Raw genomic sequence first — 20950 nt, 5'->3', positions numbered from 1 at the left:
GCGCACCACCCGAAGGATGGACATATTTGAAACTCGGACTTAGGGCGGGACGGGAGGGCAAGGGCAACATACGTAACCTAAACATCTGTACCCCCATAATATGCTGAAATAAAAAAAAATAAGGTTTATTAAATTTTTAAAAAGGGTTACATTTGTCGGGCCATTTGAAATGATTCCATTAATGAAAAATTCCTAATACTGAGGGCCCAGTTTATGGGCCTGGATCAAGGGCAGCCAAAGACTGCAGCCATCAGATGATAACAGGACAAGGACTACTCCACACCCCCACGGTAACCCAGCTCAGCCACAAAAACCAGATATCCAAAATCCCTTCAGAGAATTCCCATCAATGGGAATGATGGATTATTAAGACAATAAGCAAAGCCTCTTTAACTTTCTTCATCCCAAACAGTCCTACAGCTCTAAAGCACATTGTGGACAGCAGGGTTCGCAAGCAGTGAAATCTCCATGTGCAAAAGCAGAGCTAACAATTCTGCAGGGTCAAGCAAACCCAGAGGAACTACATCCTTCCTCAGCTGCCAGCCCTGCCTAAGGGAGGGAGGAGCTGGTGGGAGCAGAGGCTTACCTGGGGTTTTAGTGACTCCTGGCTCCAGCCCTACAGCATACACCATTGTCTGACACTATTAAAGCACACAAACTCCAAGTCTGACTCTTTTCCTCAGGGATCATGAATGTTATATTTATCAGTCAGGTTATGAGCTCTGAAGGATGGTTTCTTAGTGGAAATACTGACCACAATTAAATAGTAAAACAAATTTCAAGGTGAAAATCTGTTGATTCTAAATATTCATTCTTTCATTTAAATTATAAATATTTATTGAAGACCTATTGTGAGCCAGATACTGGGCTGATGAAAGAAATTAGCACAGGAGAACATTCTGAACTGATGAAACTGTTTAGATGAACATCAGATCAATAAATAGAAATGTGAATGACGTGAATAGAATTTCATTAAGCAGAGAACATTCTTGCTTTAACCTTGCACTCCCTCTAGTGGTCTCTTGGTTAAAATGTGAAGCTTATATTAAATATAACAGCCCACAGCACGGTAATGTTCAGTATGCTGGAACTCTGACATTCTGACTGCTTATCTGACTTTGTGAGCACTTTAATCTCTGACCGCTATGTGGAATCTCTTTCTTCCTCTCCTGGTTCTGATAATTTTATAATAGCTATCAAGATATGACCATTGATTCATTTAACAAATATTTATTGAAAACCTACCTTAAGAAGGCATTAACTAATCCTTTCAATTTAATAACTTTATTTCCCAAACATTTTGACACTCAATAAGTCAACTGGTAACACCATGAGGGACACTTCCCCAAAGGGTTAGGAATTAACATTTCCCACTCATCGTTCTCCTGCCCATCCATTCTAACTTTCACACTTGTTCATTCCCCAACAAATTGTTATTGAGAGTTTCCTATGTGCCAGGTAGAGTTCCAGGCAGTTAAGCTGTAGTAATGAACAAAACAGACAAAAGTCCCTGCCTCCATGAAGCTTATGTTGTAGTTGAGTGGGCGGGAGGGTGAGACAGAGAAGAGATATAATTAACAAGGAAATTATTTTTCAGATGATCAATAGTATGGAGAACAATAAAACAGGGAAAGGGCAATGGGAGGATTTTTAGGGTACAAATTTAAAAACGTGGTTAGGGAAGGCCTCACTGAGGAAGTGTCAATTGAGCAAAGATTTCAAGGAGGTAAAGGGGCATGCTCTCGGGGAAGAGCATTCCAGGCGGTGGGAACAGCAAGGGCAAAGGCTTAGAGGTGGGAACATGCCTGGGATATTCAAGGAATGCAAGGAGTCCAGTGGCTAGAGAACAGCGAGGAAAGGAAGAGAACAGCAGTTTTACCAGGGGAGAGGAGAAAAGGGGATACTGTACAGGGTCTTGTAGGCCATGGTAGAGACTTTGGCTTTTACTCTGAGTAAAACAATGTAGTGTTTTGAGCAGAGGAGCGATGGGATCCCATTTATGTCTTAAAAGGATCATTCTGACTGCCGTGTGGAGAACAGACCAAAGAGGGACAAGACTACAAGCAGGAACGTAATACCTGGGAGGCTGTTGCAATAATCCAAGAGATGATAGTGGCTCAGACTAGAGTTGTAGTGCTGAAGGTAGTGAGAAGTGGTCAGATTTTGGATGTATTTTGGAGGCAGAGTTGACAGTTTTTTATGGATTGAATGTGAGGTGTGAAAGAAAGGAGTCAAGGGTGATTCCAATATGTTTGGCTTGAACAACCAGAAGAATAGGGCTGATGTATGGGAGGGAAAGATTAGGAGCCCAGCTTTGGACATATTAAGTTTGGAATGCCAATCAGACACCCACCAACCAATCTACTCTCCCCCATCTTCTCCCACCTATCTCTTCATTTACCTGCTCAAATTTCTCTGTCACAAATCCTTTAATACCCCTTTTCACATCTGTTGTCATTACCTTTGTTCATACTTTCCCAATCGCTTCCTTGATCATTGAGCATAATAGTCTGATCTTTTTTCTTTATCAGTGAGAATGGGTAGAGTGGTCCAGCTGATCTAGGGTCAGGAAGTGGTGGTGGAGGCAAGGGACAGAGCCTAAGGAAGAGTATAATTCTCTCCCAGTCCTGGTACCTGGGCTTTGAAAGTGAACGCATACCATTTTCACACTTTGGAGCTTGGCCTGGAGATGGTGCTACTATAATCACTCCATTACCACCCAGCCCAGAATTACATTAAAGAGAGAGTGCTGAGGTTGAGCTGAGAAAGCATACCTATAATAGGATTATGACATCAAGGTCCCCGCCCAACTATTTCTTGATCAACAACCTTCCCAGAGAATCAGGCTAACCATGAGGTTGCTGGAAATCTGGCACTTCTCTCATGACATAACTGATTTCTCAGCCTTAGGTCGCAGGGGCTAATTGCAGGGTACAAGATAGCTGAAATACACCAGGGAGAAAGACTGGATGAATGATCATGGAGGAGGAAGGGCACGAAGTTCAAGGAGCTGCTGATGTAGGAGGTCAGGTATTGACCAGACTCCAGGGTGCCATGGTTCAAACTAGCCAGGGCAATAGTGGGCTGCAAATGATTTATGCCATGAAGGGAAGAGGCCTAGATGGAGCGGTGTAATGAGTTGTTATAAATGCATTCTGAGGAGTCTGGGGAGGAGGACCAATCGTATTGTGTTGGCGTAGCAGTAGAGCTGCACCCCCAGTACCTGGTTAATCCATATGGCTGCAGCTGGAGAGCAGATGGCTGTGGAACTTGTAAAAAGGGGAAGATGAACAAGGCAGCAGTAGCTGGTGTGGATTGGGCTAACAGGGTAAGAGGGATCCACCACTGATTTGAAGGTTAGTTATAGATGTGGGAGGAGGGAAAATCTGCAGTGAAGTTCACTGGGACAATGTCCCAAGGGCCTGAAGGTTAACCCTGGTCTGTCTTTGCCTTAACTGTAGTATCATGAAGGCATACTGGAGGCTAGGTTAGACATGGGGCAAGTAAAAGACCCCTTAGACCAGGAGTTCTCAAGATGTACTGCACATCAGAATCACCTGGGGAGGCACTCGTTAAAAAGAAATATTCTTGGGCTCCACCCCTAGAGGATCTGATTCAGGAATCTATTTTAGGATTAAGATGTGGGTGGTCTGTAGATCGTATTATGAAACATGCTCCATCAGATTATATACAAAGTTTGAATAGCTGTGTTGTCCTGTTGCAATGGTGCCCATGGACACAGGCAACCTCCAATCCTATTAGAATGGGGCACCTTGGAACACAAACCTCTGGGCTGCCCCATGATGAACCTGGATTTTTGTGTTCTACACATGCATCTGCCTGTTACCTATGCTGTGGCTGGGGTAAAAGGTGTGACATTCTTGAGCTAGAACCGGATGGGTGCAAGTCTGCCTTGGCTTTTCCAGGTTATAATGGTTTAAGCTCATGACCACAAGCTGCCTGTCTCAAAGAAGTGTCTCCCTATCTTAAAAGTGGCCTTGATCACTAAGAGCTCTCATTCTCACTTGGGGTAATTGACCTTGGTTAGGACCAACTTCCTTGAGAAGTGGGTACAGAGACAGAGATCAAAGTAACCAGGTCCTTCTGTGACAGGACAACACCCTCCACCCTCACACCTGGATGTTGAACGCGTTAGTCAACAACGCAGGCCAGGCCTGGGGTAGAAGTAAACAAAGTGTTAAGCTATTGAAAGGTCATTTTTGTGTATGGGAACCAAATTCCTTTCTCTTAAGGAGAATGAATGACGGGGCAGTGAAGATGTAGAGGTGGTAGATGAATTGCCGGTGGTATCAAGGGATTGCTGAAATCTTCAATCGTCCCAGGGAACTTCATTTCAGAAAGGCTTACATCTTATCCAGCACTGTGTAAACTCTGGCAGAACAGAATGTAGTCCAGAAACACCATTTTCACACTTTGGGATTTGGCCTGGAGTTGGTGCTACTGTAATCACTCAATTACCACCCAGCTCAGAAATTCTGTCAAGTCACATTAAGTATATTTAACACTGCCTAGGTAGACAACTTTGGATTTAGAAGGTTCCAGATTAACAGAAAGGATTTTGGATAGTGATCACACTGAGGATGGGACAATCTTGACAAGGAAGAACTCTCTCCTTTTTATTTTCAGAAAGAGTCTCAAGGCCAATGTGGAAGAGATGGAGGATCTGATGAAACCTGCTCCAAGATGCTGTCTAAAGTTTTTGTTTTATAGAAGGCCTTGAATTTAGTCTCAGAGAGTATCTGCTCCTTTGGTAGTAGAGCAAGTCCTGGGTATCAGGGCTACCACACAGTCACCCTTGTCAATTGGGGTGGTCCCTCTGTCTCTTGGTAGGGAGTATCTTTATTTGCCTTATAGGTGTGAATTAGATTCATACAGTTAGAGGGATGGGTTGAACAGGGAATTCTCTGTGATGTTTAGGGGTAGGGTAGGAGAGCTTAGGGAATGCTGGCAGAAAAACTTTGAGAAAGCAAAGGATGTGCGTCTTGAGGGCAATCGTGAGTGAGTAGTCTACTCTCAGGCAAGAGTGGTGTATGGCCAAAGGAGCATTTTAAATGTAGTGGGCAACACGCAATACTAGGGCTGACTTCAGCTGGACAGGCTGAAGTTGGACCTGCTGGACCAGAGACTTGCCTGAAAGGTTGCCTAAGACAGCCTGAATACAACTCAGTCTGGATATGATAAATGACTTTTAGCAAACACTATGTGCCAGGCTCTTTGATAAGGTCTTTAATGCAATTATCACATTTAATCTTTAAAACCCCATAATGTAGGTACTATTATCACCTCCAATTTACAAATGAGGACACTGAGGCACAGAGAGGTAGTAATTGATGGAGCTAGTAGTTGATAAAGCTGGGATTCCCTATGTGACACTGAACCTGTGATATATCATCTTCCCCAGTTCTATAGGAACACACCTCATATGCTAGAGACTAGGACTGGTGGTGCCATAGGGACAAAGCCTGCTTTAGCTTGTTCCTGAGCTTCTTTTCTTTTCTTTTTTCCTTCTATTTACCTCTGAACTTTTTATTGGCCTCCTGCTCCCAAGGGTACCCTGCTTCTGCTGCCTCAATGCTTCAGAAGTTTGGTGTCATTGGTCTAAGACACCACTTTGCTGTCCACTATCCTATGGGTGGTGGTCTTTTGCATAGCGTGCATGGAGTTGCTGCTGTTCAGGGAATCACTGAGACCGAAGTCCTTCCTGTCTTCCAGCAGGTGGCTATAGATGGAAATCTCAGCCTCCAGCTTGACCTTGATGTTCAGCAGGGCCTTGTACTCCTGGCTGCCCCTCTGCCCAAGTCTATGCCAGCTCTGACTCCGGGTGCAGCAGGACCCCATTGAGCTGCTCCATCTGCATGGTATAGCAAGCCTTCACCTCCCTCAGGCTGTTCTCCAAGCTGGCCTTCAGATTTCTCATGGAGTCCAGGTCGATCTCCTAGGACTGGACTGTACGTCTCAGCTCCGTGAGTGTCTCAGCAGCTTCAATCTTGGTGGTCCGTAAGGTGACTACTGTGGTGCTCTCCTCAATCTGCTGGGACCAGTATTTGTCCAGCTTCTTGGTTTTTCTGAGCCAGCTGGACATATTGGGCCCAGATGCCTGCCATGATCTTGCTGAGGCCTTGAGATTTGGGGGCGTCTACCTCCATGGTCAACTCAGATCTGGCAATCTGGGCTTGTAGGCCTTTTCCTTCCTCCTCATGGTTCTTCTTCATGAAGAACAGCTCTTCCTTGAGAGCCTCAATGTCTCCAGTTGCAGCTGAGTGACACCGATGTCATCAGTGACCTTGTGGAGCTCATGGATGTTGCTCCTCACAGACTGGTGCATGGCAAGCTCTGTCTCATACTTAACTCTAAAGTTATCAGCAGCAAGATGGGCATTGTCAATCTGCAAATTATGCAGGAATTGTCCACAGAATTTGCAAAGATCTGAGCCCTCCTGTCCTCGATGGTCTTGAAGTAATGCCTCCAGTCTCTGACCTGGGGGCCTCTTCTTCTCCAGGTATTCCCATGTTTTGCTCACCAGCCTCCAATTATGAGTCTCAGGGTGGGCAGTTTTCTGATGAAGGGGCTGGTGTCTTATGGATTAGACATGTATTGACAGAGAATGATCTGGGCTACTATGGTAAAGCCTTGTTGATTTTGTCTGGTGATGTGCCTGTTTTGTAGGTGCCAGCACGGAATGGGTATGAGTAGCAAGAGACAGGACATGCCCTCCATGGAGGAAGGAGGTCTCTGCATTGGTGGAGAGGTGATGTGGCTGACACTGAATCCAGCCTCCATTTTCACACAGTTATCTATTTGTTTGTAAAGGCTGGAGCTGGGGTGGTGTGGGTAGAGGAGGAGGTTTGGCTGCCTGGCTAACAAGTTACACTGTGCATGGAGCCCTTTGGGGAACTGGAACTGTAATATAATTCACTGCCATTCACTCTATCTGAGGCATAAGGAGGTAGAGCTCTTGGCAATACAGCTCTAGTAGCTTTGATCCTAACTTCCAGGTGGGTAGTTACTAAGAGCTGGAGGTCTAGTTCTGCATTCTTCCTGTAAAGCTTGCCAAGACACATAGCATAGAACTTTATGGCTCTACCATTCACTGACCCCAGGTAGAAGTCCCAGAAACCAACAGCATTCTAGGACAATAATCTCTCCCTCTCCTAGCAGGGAGACAGGTCAAAGGGGCCCAGCTGGCATAGATCCCATGTTGCTGGCTATAAGGCTGAAATATCACAGAACAAGAGGGAAAACAACAGAATTATGGGAGAGAGAAGGATGTGGTTGAACTAGAGATATGTGTTTTAAATGGCTCATCAGAATGAGATAAAGGAAGATATTGGGAGCTAAGATGCAAAACCAAACAGAGTAAGAGACACCTGAAGAGGCTGGTGGAAGGATGAGGATGAGCCAGTCAAAGTAAACAAACAAGATGTGATCTAGACACATTCTGGAGGTCAGGAGTCACTGTCCTATATTGGGTTTTAATAATCTGCTTTACATGGATAGGGTGAGTTCCATTTAAGGGAATCTGGATGGGACAAGATGACTTCCTAAGAGACTGACAACTAAAGGCAAAATCAAAGTATTCAAAGAGGTCTGTGAGCAACTGATGTAAAACAGCAAGAGTTATTTCACAGAGAAATAGAAGCCATTGGGAAGGCACTCCGCCAGTTTGCTAGCAGGCGACCCCCACAGTCCTCTGCCATACCCATCCTTGACTTCTTTCACTCTGGCTTCACGAGAGGTGGCTCTCATCCGAGAGCTACTTGTCCCACTTTCTCCTGCCTCCTCTGAGACTTTGCTCCATGTCTTACCCTTCTTATATTTCAATATTTCCAATTTGGCCTCTAAATCTCTTAAAATCAACAAACCACCCATCAACCCTTACTTTCCCTTGATCACTTCCCTCCTCTTTCCTTTCTTTCTCATTCAAACCTCTGCACAGACAGAGTAGCTTTCCTTTCCTATTTCCTTAGTTCCTACTTACCCCTTAATGGTTTGAGGTGTAGTCCCATCACTCTCCAGAAAGTTCTCTGACCAAGGTCATTAATGGCTGCCTTAATTGCCAAATATGACTGACACTTAGTACCTACCTGGCTTGGCTCCTCTATAGCACATGATGCTGTCGAGAGCTCTTTTGTTCCTTAAATTCTTCTGCTCCTCTGGGATTCCACAACCCCTTTCGATTTTGATTATGTGGCTAGCCCTGGTTGTTGCTTTTCAGCTGAATTGACTGGAGCCTCTTCTGCTTGCTCATTACCAGTTGGTGTTTCTTGGGGTTCTGGGCTCTTCTTTCCTTTTCTCCTTACTCTCTACCTTTTCCCTAAGTAATCCCATCCATTTTCATAGTTTGTACCACCGCCTGATATACTGGCAACAGACCTCGGTCTCCAGTTCCAGCTTTTACTTTCATCTCTCAATCTGGATATCCAGTCTCCCCGGGTGTTACCTCTGCTGCACACCACCACTTATTCCTATTTATTAAGGTAATAGTATAGCAGTAAGGTACCCAGGTTGAAGAATCAGATCACCTGGGTTTGAATCTCAACTTGGCCACTTACTAACCTTCAGCAAGTCATTTAACCTCTCTGTATTTCCATGGGTAAAACAGAGATGATAATTAGTACTCACTGCTTAATGCTCTCGTGAGGACACATGAGAAAAATGCACATAAGGTAGTGTGTAGCAGATAGCTCAACATATGTTAGCTATTGTTATTAATTCCTATCTTGTTTGGGACTCCACTTAAGAAAGCCAGAAACCTGAGTCATCTTCCTCATCTTTCATCTCCTCCCACAGCCACTTAATCATGAATACTTGCTTTTTTTAATCTCTTAAAGTTGTCTCAAATCAGCCTTTGCCATTCTCCATCCCCTAATCTCATTGCTCTGCCTCAGTCAGGTCTTCACCACTTTTCTTTCTTTTTTTTTTTTGAGACAGAGTCTCACTCTTTTGCCCTGGCTAGAGTGATTGCCGTGGCGTCAGCCTAGCTCACAGCAACCTCAAACTCTTGGGCTCAAGCGATCCTCCTGCCTCAGCCTCCCAAGTAGCTGGGACTACAGGCACGCGCCACCATGCCCGGCTAATTTTTTCTATATATTTTTAGTTGTCCAGATAATTTGTTTCTATTTTTAGTAGAGATGGAGTCTTGCTCTTGCTCAGGCTGGTCTCGAACGCCTGAGCTCAAACGATCCGCCCGCCTCGGCCTCCCAGAGTGCTAGGATTACAGGCGTGAGCCATCGCGCCCGGCCCACCACTTTTCAATGGGACTGCTGATATCCTAAGCGGTCTCGCTACCTCCAGCCTCTGCCTCCTTCAATCTGCCTGCTATAACTGCAAAGTTATTTTCCAACAACACAAATTTAACCATGTTACTTAACAGAATTTTTCAGTGGCTCCCCATTTCCTGCAGCAGAGTTTCTCAAAATGCATACATCAGAATCCCCCCTAGGGTTTGAAAGTATAGGTTCCTGTGTACCACCCCAAACCTACCAAATCAAGATCTCTGAGACCTAGAAATCTATATTTTTCAATTCAGTGATTCTGATATACATGAAGCCCTTTGTGACCTACTTCCTATGTTTCTACCTCATCTTCTGCCATTATCCACTTTATACCTTAATCTTCCAGTGACAGAGAGCTACACTTAGTCCCCACATTTACCGAGCTATTTTATGTTGCTCTGCTTTTTGTTTTACATTGCTTTTTTTTTAAATTTTTTTGACACAGAGTCTGTCTGTCACCCAGGCTAGAGTGCAGTGGTGTCATTGCAGCTCACTGCAACCTCAAACTCCTGGGCTCAAGCGGTCCTCCTGCCTCAGCCTCCCGAGTAGCTGGGACTTACAAGCGTGTGCCACCATGCCCGGCTAATTTTTCTATTATTTGTAGAGATGGGGTCTCGCTCTTGCTCAGGCTGGTTTTGAACTCCTGACCTCAAGGGATCCTCCCTCCTCGGCCTCCCAGACTGCTAGGATTATAAGTGTGAGCCACCGCAACTGCCCTGCTTTTTAAATTTTACATCGCTCTGCTGTTATGCATGCTGTTGTGGCCTTCTGAAATACCCTTCCCCCGCCACCTCCTTGTCTGACACATCCCTTTTCATCCATTGAAGTCTTGTTCACCATCACCTCCTTAATGATAAATCTTATTTCACTTCTCTACAGCACTATTTCTCAACCATTTTTTCATTATCATGCCCCAACTCCACTGAAGGAGCATTTTTAAACAATGAGGAGCCTTTTCCTCATTGACCCCCACCATGAAATTTTAATATTGCAGATTACTGTACATCTGCTTATGTGCTGTGGTCCTTTGGAGGACTATAAACTGCTCTAACATCTAAGTGTTTTCACCCCACCCCAAGAATCAATTTTTGCTCCTTTAGGGGCAATATCACTCCTGTCGCCAATGCATGCTCTATGGTGTCAGACACTGCTATTCAAACTGGTTTTCTTGAGGTTCATCCTCAGTCTCTGTGATGTCTTTTCTGATTCTCTTTGTCTCTTTGACTATTCCGTCTCAAGACTCCTTTGTAGGCTTTTCTTCTTCCATCTTCCCTTTAAACACTGGCATCCATAAGGCTCAGTACTTTTTTCCCTTATTATTCCACACATGCTTTCTAGGTGATTTTTATCTATTTCCATAGTTTTAATTACAACCTATAATGCTGTTGACTCCCAAATCCGTATCTTCAGTGAAGATGATTCTCCTGAGCTCCACCCTCTTGCTGTTCTAAGCACGGTCCACAGACTGGCAGCATGTGGTACCACCTGGGAGTTTGCTAGAAATGCAGATTCCCAGGTCCCATCCCAGCCCTCCTGAATCAGAATCTGCATTTAAACAAGATCCTCAGATATTTCATATGTACATTAAATGTAGAGAAGCCCTGGGCTGGACCCTATTACCAGCTCTCTAATAGACATCTTCAACTAGATGTTCCATAAGCACATCAATCCTCACCTCCTATGCTTCTTAGGTAATGGTAACACAATTTATTCAGTCTTTTACACAAGAAATCTAGACCACGCCTTCTTTATCATTTATATCTAATTGGTCACCATTCCTATGGATTCTATCTACCAAATAGGTCTTGAATTTATTTCTTCTTCTATGCTCATCACCACTGCTTTAATCTCCTCTTGGGGAGATTATCACAGTAAGGCCCTAACAGATTTCTCTATTGACAGTCTCTCTCCCCGATTGAGCTGCCAATTATTGCTAGAGTCATATTCTTAAAATGCAAATCTAACAGTGTTATTTCCTCCTGGCTAAAAATTCCTTCAGTGACTCCTCACTAAGTCCAAGGTTCTTAACCTGGGATCCATACACACGGGCTTCAGGAGATCCTTATACTTTCCTAAATTATAAGGAAAAATTTGCGTATGTACATTTCTCAGGACAGTGTAAATAGTTTTCATCAGATTTTCAGAGGGGTCCATGACCAAAAAAGGTTAAAACCAGTGACCTAAAGGATCAAGTCCAAGCCATTTAGCTTGGCATATAAGGACCCTTCACACCTCTCCAACCTCACTTCTGGCCACTTGCCTATAGCAGCTTGTGGTTCCAGCTTCAATGACGGATGTGCAAGTCCCGCCTTCCCCTGCGTCTTTCACACCTCTGTGCCTCTGCACGTGCTGTTCCTGGAACAAGCCTGAGGTTACACACACAACTAGTAAGTTGTGGAGCCTGGATTTACATGTAGGTTTTACTTCAAAGTTCACAGTTATTCCACTCTACAATGGCTTGACACTTTACATTGTGACCTACTACACACAAATACACATGCACACACACAAATATCCCATGACAAGTTTCATGAAATCCACCTTGATATGAAAAAATGTTGGTTGTGCCCACTAAATTGATAGAATGTTCCATTAATGAGTTGCAGCTCTCTGCTTGAAAAACACTGCACTAGACCTTTGCCGATACAGGGAGTTTTCACTACTGAGAATTTATTATCTTAGCCCCAGTACTAAGGTTTTGAGGTTTCCTAAGGATACAAAAGCTGTTGTGATATGAAAGTGGATCCTGATGAACTGACCATTTATATCAGTGTCTGCTCAAACAACTCACTCCTTAAAACAATAGCATCTAACCCCATCCATCTGTTTAATCATTTTGCCTCTCATGGACTGTCAGATATATCAGTTTCAATTCAACGCAAATTTGTCATGAAGTAAAATTACAAATTTTATAAAAAGATGCAGGATATCATAAAGTCAGCACATGAAACTGATCAGGACCTGGTAGACCAGTTCACAATTAAAGAGGAGAAAAATACAGATAATGATTTTAAAAGTGGTTCAAAAGAGAATAATTCGAATACCAAGTGATTAAGAAGAAGCCCCCGTGAAAACTGATGAAGCCCTTGAATATTTTGGCAAAATCAACCCCCTTAATGATCATGCTTCAAAAGTCTTGCAGGAAGTGAAATGTACTGTCTTGAAATATCATGGAATTTTGTTTGAAAAACTAAGCCCAAAACAAAAACCATCAATCCTTGGTACATTCTTTGTTTGTTCTAAGAATTAGTGAATAGTTATACCTAGCATTCAATTTTATTGAATGAGATAAAATAAACCGATTTAAATGGTTTTTAGTTATTCAAGCTAGCATCCTAATCAAACCCAGCCTCTTCCACTGTTTACTCTAAAATCTTAGTCCTCCTTTTAAATGAATTCACTGAGTGGCCTTCTGTGTGGTACCAACTGCCCTCACATAGTAAGAACATCCTGTATACCACTTTGTTTCCTCAGTGCCCTCATTATATACGGGTTTTGCATACAGGGAATACTGTATTTTCCACCTGAATTTGGTTGTGGACCCTGCTTGGGACCGACTGTATTTATCGAAAAAAAAAATCCACTTATACTGGATTTATGCAGTTCAAACCCATGTTGTTTAAGGGTCAATTGTATAATATTTCAATTTCTCTAGTTATTAGTGATGCTAAATATTTTTTCATGCTTGTTTACTATTTGCTTCTTCTGTTGTGAATTATCTATTTGTATCTTTTGTCCATTTATCTGAGTATGAGTGTTTTAAAAAATAAATTAGAATAGTTAAAAGATTTTAGCACTTTGTTGTATCTTCTGTAACTATTTTTAACCTCTTTTTATTTTGGTAAAATTTTAGCTGTAAAAGAAATATAATCTCATTACAGAAAATTTGAGAACTAAAGAAAAATATTTTTAAAAAATTATCAATAATTCAGCCACCCTAAGATAACCACTGTTATCATTCTCACTGGTCTTTTTTTCCTTATGTGTGTGTTTTATTTACAAAGTCATGATTGCAATGTGCATACAGTTTTAAGACTTGCTTTTTTATTAATGTACATCAAGTATTTTTCTGAAATGCCTGTAATCTTCATAATCATTTAAAATAATAGCATCATATTCCATACTGTAGATTCACCATTGTTATTGCTAGACATTCATGTTATTTCAATTTTTTATTTTATAGATAATACTGATAAACACCTGCATGAAAATAGTTTTTTTCCCCATATTTTGAATTATTTTCTTAGGAAACATTCCCAGAAGTAAGATTACTAGATCAAAGAGTATTAATACACGTTGGCTACCAAAATGCTTTCTTAAGCGGTTGAACCAAACCACACTCACTAATAAATTGAGTACTGTCTTTTTCAATTCTGTTAAATACAGGCTTAAAAACAGGCTTACCTAGTTGTTTTAATTTGCATTTCTTTGATTAGTAGTGATGAACATTTTCCCATTTTCCAGTTGTACTTAAACTCCTTTGTAAATTGTCTATTCATGTTCTTTGCCCATATTTCTTCTTAAACATTATACTGCAGGAATGCCTTAGATGATACAAACCTATCACACTTCGTCATATTTATGTCACATAGGCTTTTTCAGTCTGTGTTTAGATTTTGTTTTTAAAATGGCCAAAAAACTATCAAATGTTATTTTGGTTTTAAAATTTTATACAGTCAGATCTGATCTTTTCCTTTGTGACTGTTTTTCTATTACTTCCTAAGCTTAGAAAATTATTCCCTTTTAGAAGCTTGATAAATATTCATTCATTCTAGTTTTTAAATTTGCTTTTTTATATTTAATTCTTCAATCCAGCTGCCACTTATTTTATTATAGGAGATGAGGGTGTAAATGCTACAAGCTGTCATAATACCATTTACTGAACGTTCCTTTCCACCCCCATTCACCTGCAATACATAATAGATTAAATTCTTATATATAACTGGTCTCTTTGGGGAGGCATACTATAATATTATCTGTCTCATCTTATACCAGTGGTACCAGTGTTTTCATTATTCTAGTTTTGTATGCTTAATATTTAATGGCATCAGTTCTCTTCTTTTGCAGAATTTTCTTTGAAAATCACTTTTAGCTTTCAAATACAATTATTTGCTGTCTTACTCCTAAGAGATAAATTTCCTCAGGGCAGGATTGATTTATTTCCCTGGAATAGATTGCCAAGAATATTGTTACTGGGTCAACAGGTGTGAACATTTCCTTCCGCTCTTAACACTTCTGAAATTTTCAAAAAGGGTTGTACCAATTTCATTGTAACCCTACTGGCACCTGGGTATTTTGAAATAAAGAGTTTTTTTCCAAACTTGGTAGGGGAAAAATATACTTTGTTTCAATTTCTCTGCTTATTAGTGATGATAAATATGTTTGACATATAGTAGGTGCTTAATCAATGCTTGTTCAATGAAAAAATGACATGTATGAATTGATACATATATTTGGAGATGGGGAGGTTTAAATAAATATGTGACTATAATAGGTAAATGCTGGCTGGATATAAGTTTGTGGGCTAAATGCCTATAGTCCATCTGCAAAGAGGTTCTAGAAATGCCAAGAACAGCCTGGAATTCACACCTGAATTGGGGCAATCTCTAGAGACTCTTTGTAATTTACATTCACTGCAGATGTGTCTGTTTCCAGACAGGATCAGCTGAAAGCTGTCCAAAACAGTTAAGATAATGATATGCGGGTATTCCTGCACCTACACACAGCCTCGAAGTGGCCACGAATTGGCTCGAGACAGAGTGTGCTTCCTTTGGCAGCAAAACAGTAATACGAAATGGCAGGTATCTGAGTACTCCATTGGAAATTGACCCAGGCCCTAGCAAGCCTTCTGCAGTGAATTTAAATACATGAGAAACTAGATCTGACTCATAGGAGCAGGCATTTTCTATGAAGCCCCATTACTTTTTTTCTCAACTTGCTAAGCCCAAGAGGACATAGAAGTCCTTGATTCAGAAAGCTTGGTTTTCTCCTTCCATTCTGTGGCTTGAAGGAGAGAGAGTCATTTTTTTCTCCTAGCTATCACTGTCTTTATTTTGAACTTAAAAAAAAAAATGAAGCAAAAGCTAACAGAAGGCCGGCTGTTTTTCTTTGTTTTTAAGACCACATAAAATTCACTAGTAAAACATTGGTTCCTTTTGCTCTATTGTCTAAGTAGTAAATTCTGGCAGTAAACTTTCTCAAGGACTTCCTTGGTCATGAAATTAGTCAATTTGATGAAAAGAATTCCATGCTATTATCTTAACTTGCATGTGCTGAAATTGTGTGGTGTTTTATTCTGAAAAACAAAGTGCTGTTTTCTCTTGACTCAAGAGCATCTAAGAGTATCAAGGCCATGGTCGATTGCGTGAACAATTGATTTGTGAATGATGCATGGCAGTGACCACCACAGTGGCTTCATTTCACTCAGCAGATTGATTAATTCAAAGTTTTAAAAATCCTTCTCCTCCAATATATATTAAGTACTACAGACATATCAAACAAGATGCCAAATGCTAAAGAAGGCCCAGCAGTCCTCATCAGACAGAGTATCACTATTTGATGTTAACACAAAACTCTAAAAGGACTTTTCCTCTAACCCCAAGTAGCATCCAAGAAGACCCTTTTCACAAGCCTTTTCTCTTTGGAGAGACATCTAACTCTAGGTTGCCACTTTCTTAGCGATGGCAGTATGAGCCCCCTTCTTGATTCCTCAGCCTTTTGTTTTAAATCTATTCTCATCAATTCTTTACCTATTCAAAAATCTGTTTGCCACTTCTTTCAAGAACTAGCTCTAAAATTCACCTCTCCCAAGACTTCCATGATTCAGTTCCCCTTACTACTAAGTCTCCTCAGCTCATACATATATTCCATTGGTACCATAATTGGTGTTGTTTTCTAATTATTATAATTTTGTTAATATTTCTAGAGTACATAATTCCCTTGAAGACAGGGAGATTTCCAGAAAGTTGAAAAGGAATTTAGAAACTGTCTAGTTATATCCTTTGCCCTGCCCATTTTACTGATGACAAAACCGAGGCCTAGGGAAGTTTAATCTGTCCAAGTCAGTTAGCCAAGTTAGCAGAAAAACTAGTTGTAGAGCCCAGGTAGTGTGCTTTCCACTATATTAGGTCATCTTCTTCTGTGTCACTTGCATCTCTTCAGAAGGCAAGAGTGTGCTACTGTCAAGTGCCATATACACACATATCTCTCGGTAAATGTCAAGACAATAAGCCTAACAGTTTACATGATTGAGAAACTGACTCAAAGAAAGATTCACAAAGCAGAAAGGTCATTTTCTTACTTCTTTGCGTGATGCCACCCTCCAGACCAGTTAATTGCTACTTTGCACATTCCGTCCATCAGGCATTGGGCAGCTGTGATTGTAGCTCCTCCTACAGCTGCTGCATAGTCAAATATCCCTTCAGTGGCTGGGCAGTCATAACCTTAAGGCAAAAATAGGAAGAGTTTGTTAAAAGACTAACTGGAGAAAGAGGAGGAATAGGTTGATGTGTGACAATATACTCTACTAAAAAGTCACTGTGCTGATATCAGCTCCAACCAACACAGAAACATCTCCAATACTGGAAAAAGAATTTTTTAGAAGATTAGAGCTAGAAAGGATAAACCTTCATAATGAACTAGGCACACCCTCCAAATGGAGAAACCATGCATGAGAGGTGATATGTCTTGTCAGTGGTCACACAGAGCCAGGCCTGGGACCCAGGTCTGTTGACCCCCAATCTAATGTTCTTCTACTAAATCATGCTGTTTCTCTAGACTATCCTATTGGCAACTTACGATTTAAAAAATGCAGCTGTTTAATGAAGGATAAGGTGGAAAACTTAGCCAGAATGTAAATCTGTACTCAAGTTAAAAGGTCACAGGACAGCTAAATCAGCATATATACAAACAGACCAGATTTGAGCACTGCCATTAGGGCCTAAGCAACTGAAAGGTTTTCATTCTACCTGACCCATCATTCAGATTCACTCGACTCATATGGTTTGCTTATTTAGTGAGTTATATGTGGCTAAACCAAGAGATTAAGATTGACATTTAACATTATTTCTTAATTAAAAAGTATTAAAAATCACTATTCAAGTTATTAAAAATTAAGTACTATAATCTACAGATGGATGTCCAGCTCCCATCACTGCTTGGTAATGACTTTACCTAGCCCGTATTCTATGGAGTCCGGATGATCATCATCGCCTTCTTGGCTGACCTTCTGGAGATGCTGCAGATAGGCATCGGTGTGGAAGGTGGCCATCTCCTCCATGGAGGCCACTTTGGGCTTCACTATCCTAATAATAACAAAGAGAACAGAGAGAGGTGAATGAGTCAGACTCACCCATATGCCAGAAGCTAGAAACAGGAGCCAGCAGTCTGAGCGGAAAATACAACACCCAGCTTCAGGTTTCAGTGGGCTGAAGTAATAAATACATTCTGTTCCTCCACTACATTATATAGTCTTTACTTCCTCACATCTATGGTAATGACTCCATTAATAAGGGGCAAGAGGATAGATTATCTCTTGAGTTTATAGGTAGTAAAAATGAGTAATTATACTTAAGTTAAACAAATAGACAAGTATCACAAACTATACTCTGTGAGTTACAACTTCCCTGACAAGCTAGGAGGCAGGGATATTTTCATTTGAATCAGTTGCTGGTTGGGCTGTATAATCCTTTCAGCTGTATCTTTATTTTAATGACCAGCAGCATTACCACGCATTTTGAATTTGGAGTCAGATTGGAGTTGGAGAACTGGGTTCCTGGTTCCTGTTTTTTTTTTTTTTTTTTTTTGAGACAGAGTCTCACTCTTTTGCCCCGGCTAGAGTGAGTGCCGTGGCGTCAGCCTAGCTCACAGCAACCTCCAACTCCTGGGCTCAAGCGATCCTCCTGCCTAAGCCTCCCGAGTAGCTGGGACTACAGGCATGCGCCACCATGCCCGGATAATTTTTTCTATATATTTTTAGTTGTCCTGCTAATTTCTTTCTATTTTTAGTAGAGACGGGGTCTTGCTCTTGCTCAGGCTGGTTTCGAACTCCTGAGCTCAAACAATCCGCCCGCCTCGGCCTCCCAGAGAGCTAGGATTACAGGTGTGAGCCACCGCGCCCGGCCCACAAGAACTGGGTTCCTGTTCTTAACCCTGTACTTACTAGCTCTCTAACCTCAGGTAAGTTGACTGTTCTGTAGCTCTGTAAAATGGAGCTTTATGGGACGTACATGAAGATTAAAGGATAACATATACAAAAGTGCTTTGTGGATAACTATCATTATTATTAATATTAGAGTATAAAAACAGGCAACCCAAAATGTAAAAAGTTTCTATTCTTGGTCCCTCCTATGTGCCCCTGACAGGAAAGGAGAGAAGGGGCGAAATGGTTGGAATTGGGCTTCACTCAGAACCTTTCAATCTACTTCCTCACAAGGAGTGAATGAGGGAATAAAAGGAGCTAACCTAACGACAGGACTCTAACCTCTAACCTCTAACCTCTAGCTGCCTATTCCCCATTTCCTCTTCTCAACCCCGCAGCTGCCACTGTGCTCTAGCCCTGGCTACTTAAAGGGTGGTCTGTGGACCAGCAGCATCAGCATCCCCTGGGAGCCTGTTGGCAATGCAGAATGCCAGCCTCACCTCAGACCTACTGAATCAGAATTTGTATTGTAACAAGACCATTTTTAAAGAAGACAATGTATCTTAAGGTGATACATGTGCATGTTGAAGTTGAAGAACACTGACCTAGGCCACAGGGAGGCAGTAGCGGTTTTTTTTTTTTTTCTTTGAGACAGGGTCTCGTTCTGTCACCTGGGCTAGAGTGCAATGATATCATCATAGCTCACTGCAACCTCAAACTCTGGGGTTAAAGCGATTCTCCTGCTTCAGCCTCCCGAGTAGCTGAGGCTACAGGCATGCACCACCAAACCTGGCTAATTTTTTCTATTTTTTGTAGAGATGGGGTCTTGCTCTTGCTCAGGCTGGTTCAAACTCCTGGCCTCAAGCGAGCCTCCCGAAGTGCTAGGATTACAGGTGTGAGCCATTGTACTCAGCCAAGTAGTGGTTTTTTTATGTTTGCTGAATGGGAACACAGCCAGGAGTTTATCATGAATTAATATGGCTATACAAGCTACTACTATCACCAAGGTGGCCAGAAGAAATTCTGTGGTCCAATTACAAAAATTAAATATATAGCCAAGCCAGCCTCAAAAATTAAATATATAGACAAGATCCAAGGATTCTTGCTGCTTCTTTGAGAAAACATATCTATACCATCAGAGTGAAAATTCTGCCCATTAAAATAAAAATTTTTACAATTTCTTAAGCCATATTTCACAGCCCTAAAAGCTCCCTCTTGTATCCCCCTTCCATTTATTTTGTTAAAGTTAAAAAACACATACTGAAAGCCTCCCTACTTAACGAGGAAATTGGACAGTTTTACTTTGTTTTGATATTTTGTCACAATATATTTTTTCAAATGTTAAATAATTTTAATGGGAGGCATGTGTTAGTATGTTTACCATGTGGGTTAAAAAATGGTTGAAAAACATTCCTTAAAAAAGGTACTCAAGAAATGATTTTGTTAATAATAAGGATAAAATCCAAAAGCCTGTTATACTACCTTCTGGGAGGTAAATGAAGCATACCAGTCTAGGTGGAGTAGACACTCACCTATTTGGCCTGAAAATGTTATAAGTAATCTTACACATTGCAGGGTCGTAATATTTGCTCTTATAATAAGATCAAATTACAGAAATGGCAATACACAGCAAGCTCATGATTTTGAAAGAAGCAGTTAGCTCTCTCTTGAGTTGTCTCAGTCTCAGCAGTTTGCTTTGGTCTTAACCCCAGGGTCACCCATTTAAGTTTGGTAGGAGTGGTGGGTTGTCCAAAAGTCTTAAGTTGAACCCACACCCTCAGATCTGGCTTAGAACAAAAACAGAACACCTCCCAACTGAACACAGAGGTTCCCACTGAACCTCTCTATCAGAGAGGTTTTTAGTACCCCAATTGTATTCACCTCAGAATCTCCACAATGTACCTATCCCCGAGATACTTCTATTTCTAACGGACCTTAACTGCTTCATGCACTTTTTTTTTTTTCAAGTTTTCTTAATTCTTCAAGAGCTTTCACAGGGTTACAGGCACATTACAAAACACTGTGAATACTCTCACAAAAAGCTTTTTCTTTTTCTTTTATCTTTTAAAAGGACCACTTTCTCCCTAATTAGCCCCACTGTGACCGCAAGATAGTAAGGCTATGAACACCTAGCTTCAGGGCTATTGTCATGAGAGACAACTTACCTCATTTGCTTATGCAGTGCATATGCTTCAATCAAAGAATGTACCATGCTGGCCTAAAAACATTAGCATAAAAAAAGCAGAAAATAGTGTCTTAGAAGTTTTAATTTAGCAAAATGCAGTCAACTTCATCCTGAACAAAGGAACTAACTTTGTTTCAACTCCCCTCCCTTCTGTTACTAAACAGTTACAATACACTTTAAATACAGATGCAAAGTATCAAAATCTCTAAGGTGAAAGCTACTGGGCCTTAGGCAGGTGATGGAACACTGTCCCCCTCGACGCTTATTTTCCCACGACTTCAGCAATCCCTTAGTAGTAGAAACTCCATTCCCGCCCCTCCCCCGGCCCCC

At 41.5% G+C, this 20950-nt stretch overlaps 1 protein-coding gene and 1 pseudogene across 2 annotated transcripts in view; both read right to left on the bottom strand.

Annotated features, from left to right (window-relative positions):
* HDAC8 (histone deacetylase 8) overlaps nt 1–20950 on the bottom strand; it is a 233686-nt gene that overhangs the window by 212007 nt on the left and 729 nt on the right. Inside the window, exons 2-4 of one of the 2 annotated variants that reach the window (XM_012643780.1) lie at nt 20601–20653; nt 17469–17599; nt 16597–16738 (exon numbers count right to left, since the gene is read on the bottom strand). In XM_012643780.1, the coding sequence (XP_012499234.1) occupies nt 16597–16738; nt 17469–17599; nt 20601–20653 (326 nt within the window). The remainder of the gene's footprint in view (nt 1–16596; nt 16739–17468; nt 17600–20600; nt 20654–20950) is intronic. The other variant, XM_012643787.1, reaches the window with a different exon arrangement.
* Nucleotides 5590–7082, bottom strand: LOC105809087 (annotated as a pseudogene).

Source organism: Propithecus coquereli, unplaced genomic scaffold, assembly GCF_000956105.1.
Source record: "Propithecus coquereli isolate 6110/MARCELLA unplaced genomic scaffold, Pcoq_1.0 Scaffold101, whole genome shotgun sequence".
NCBI classification, from domain to species: Eukaryota; Metazoa; Chordata; class Mammalia; order Primates; family Indriidae; genus Propithecus; species Propithecus coquereli.
This window is presented reverse-complemented; position numbering and strand designations above follow the sequence as displayed.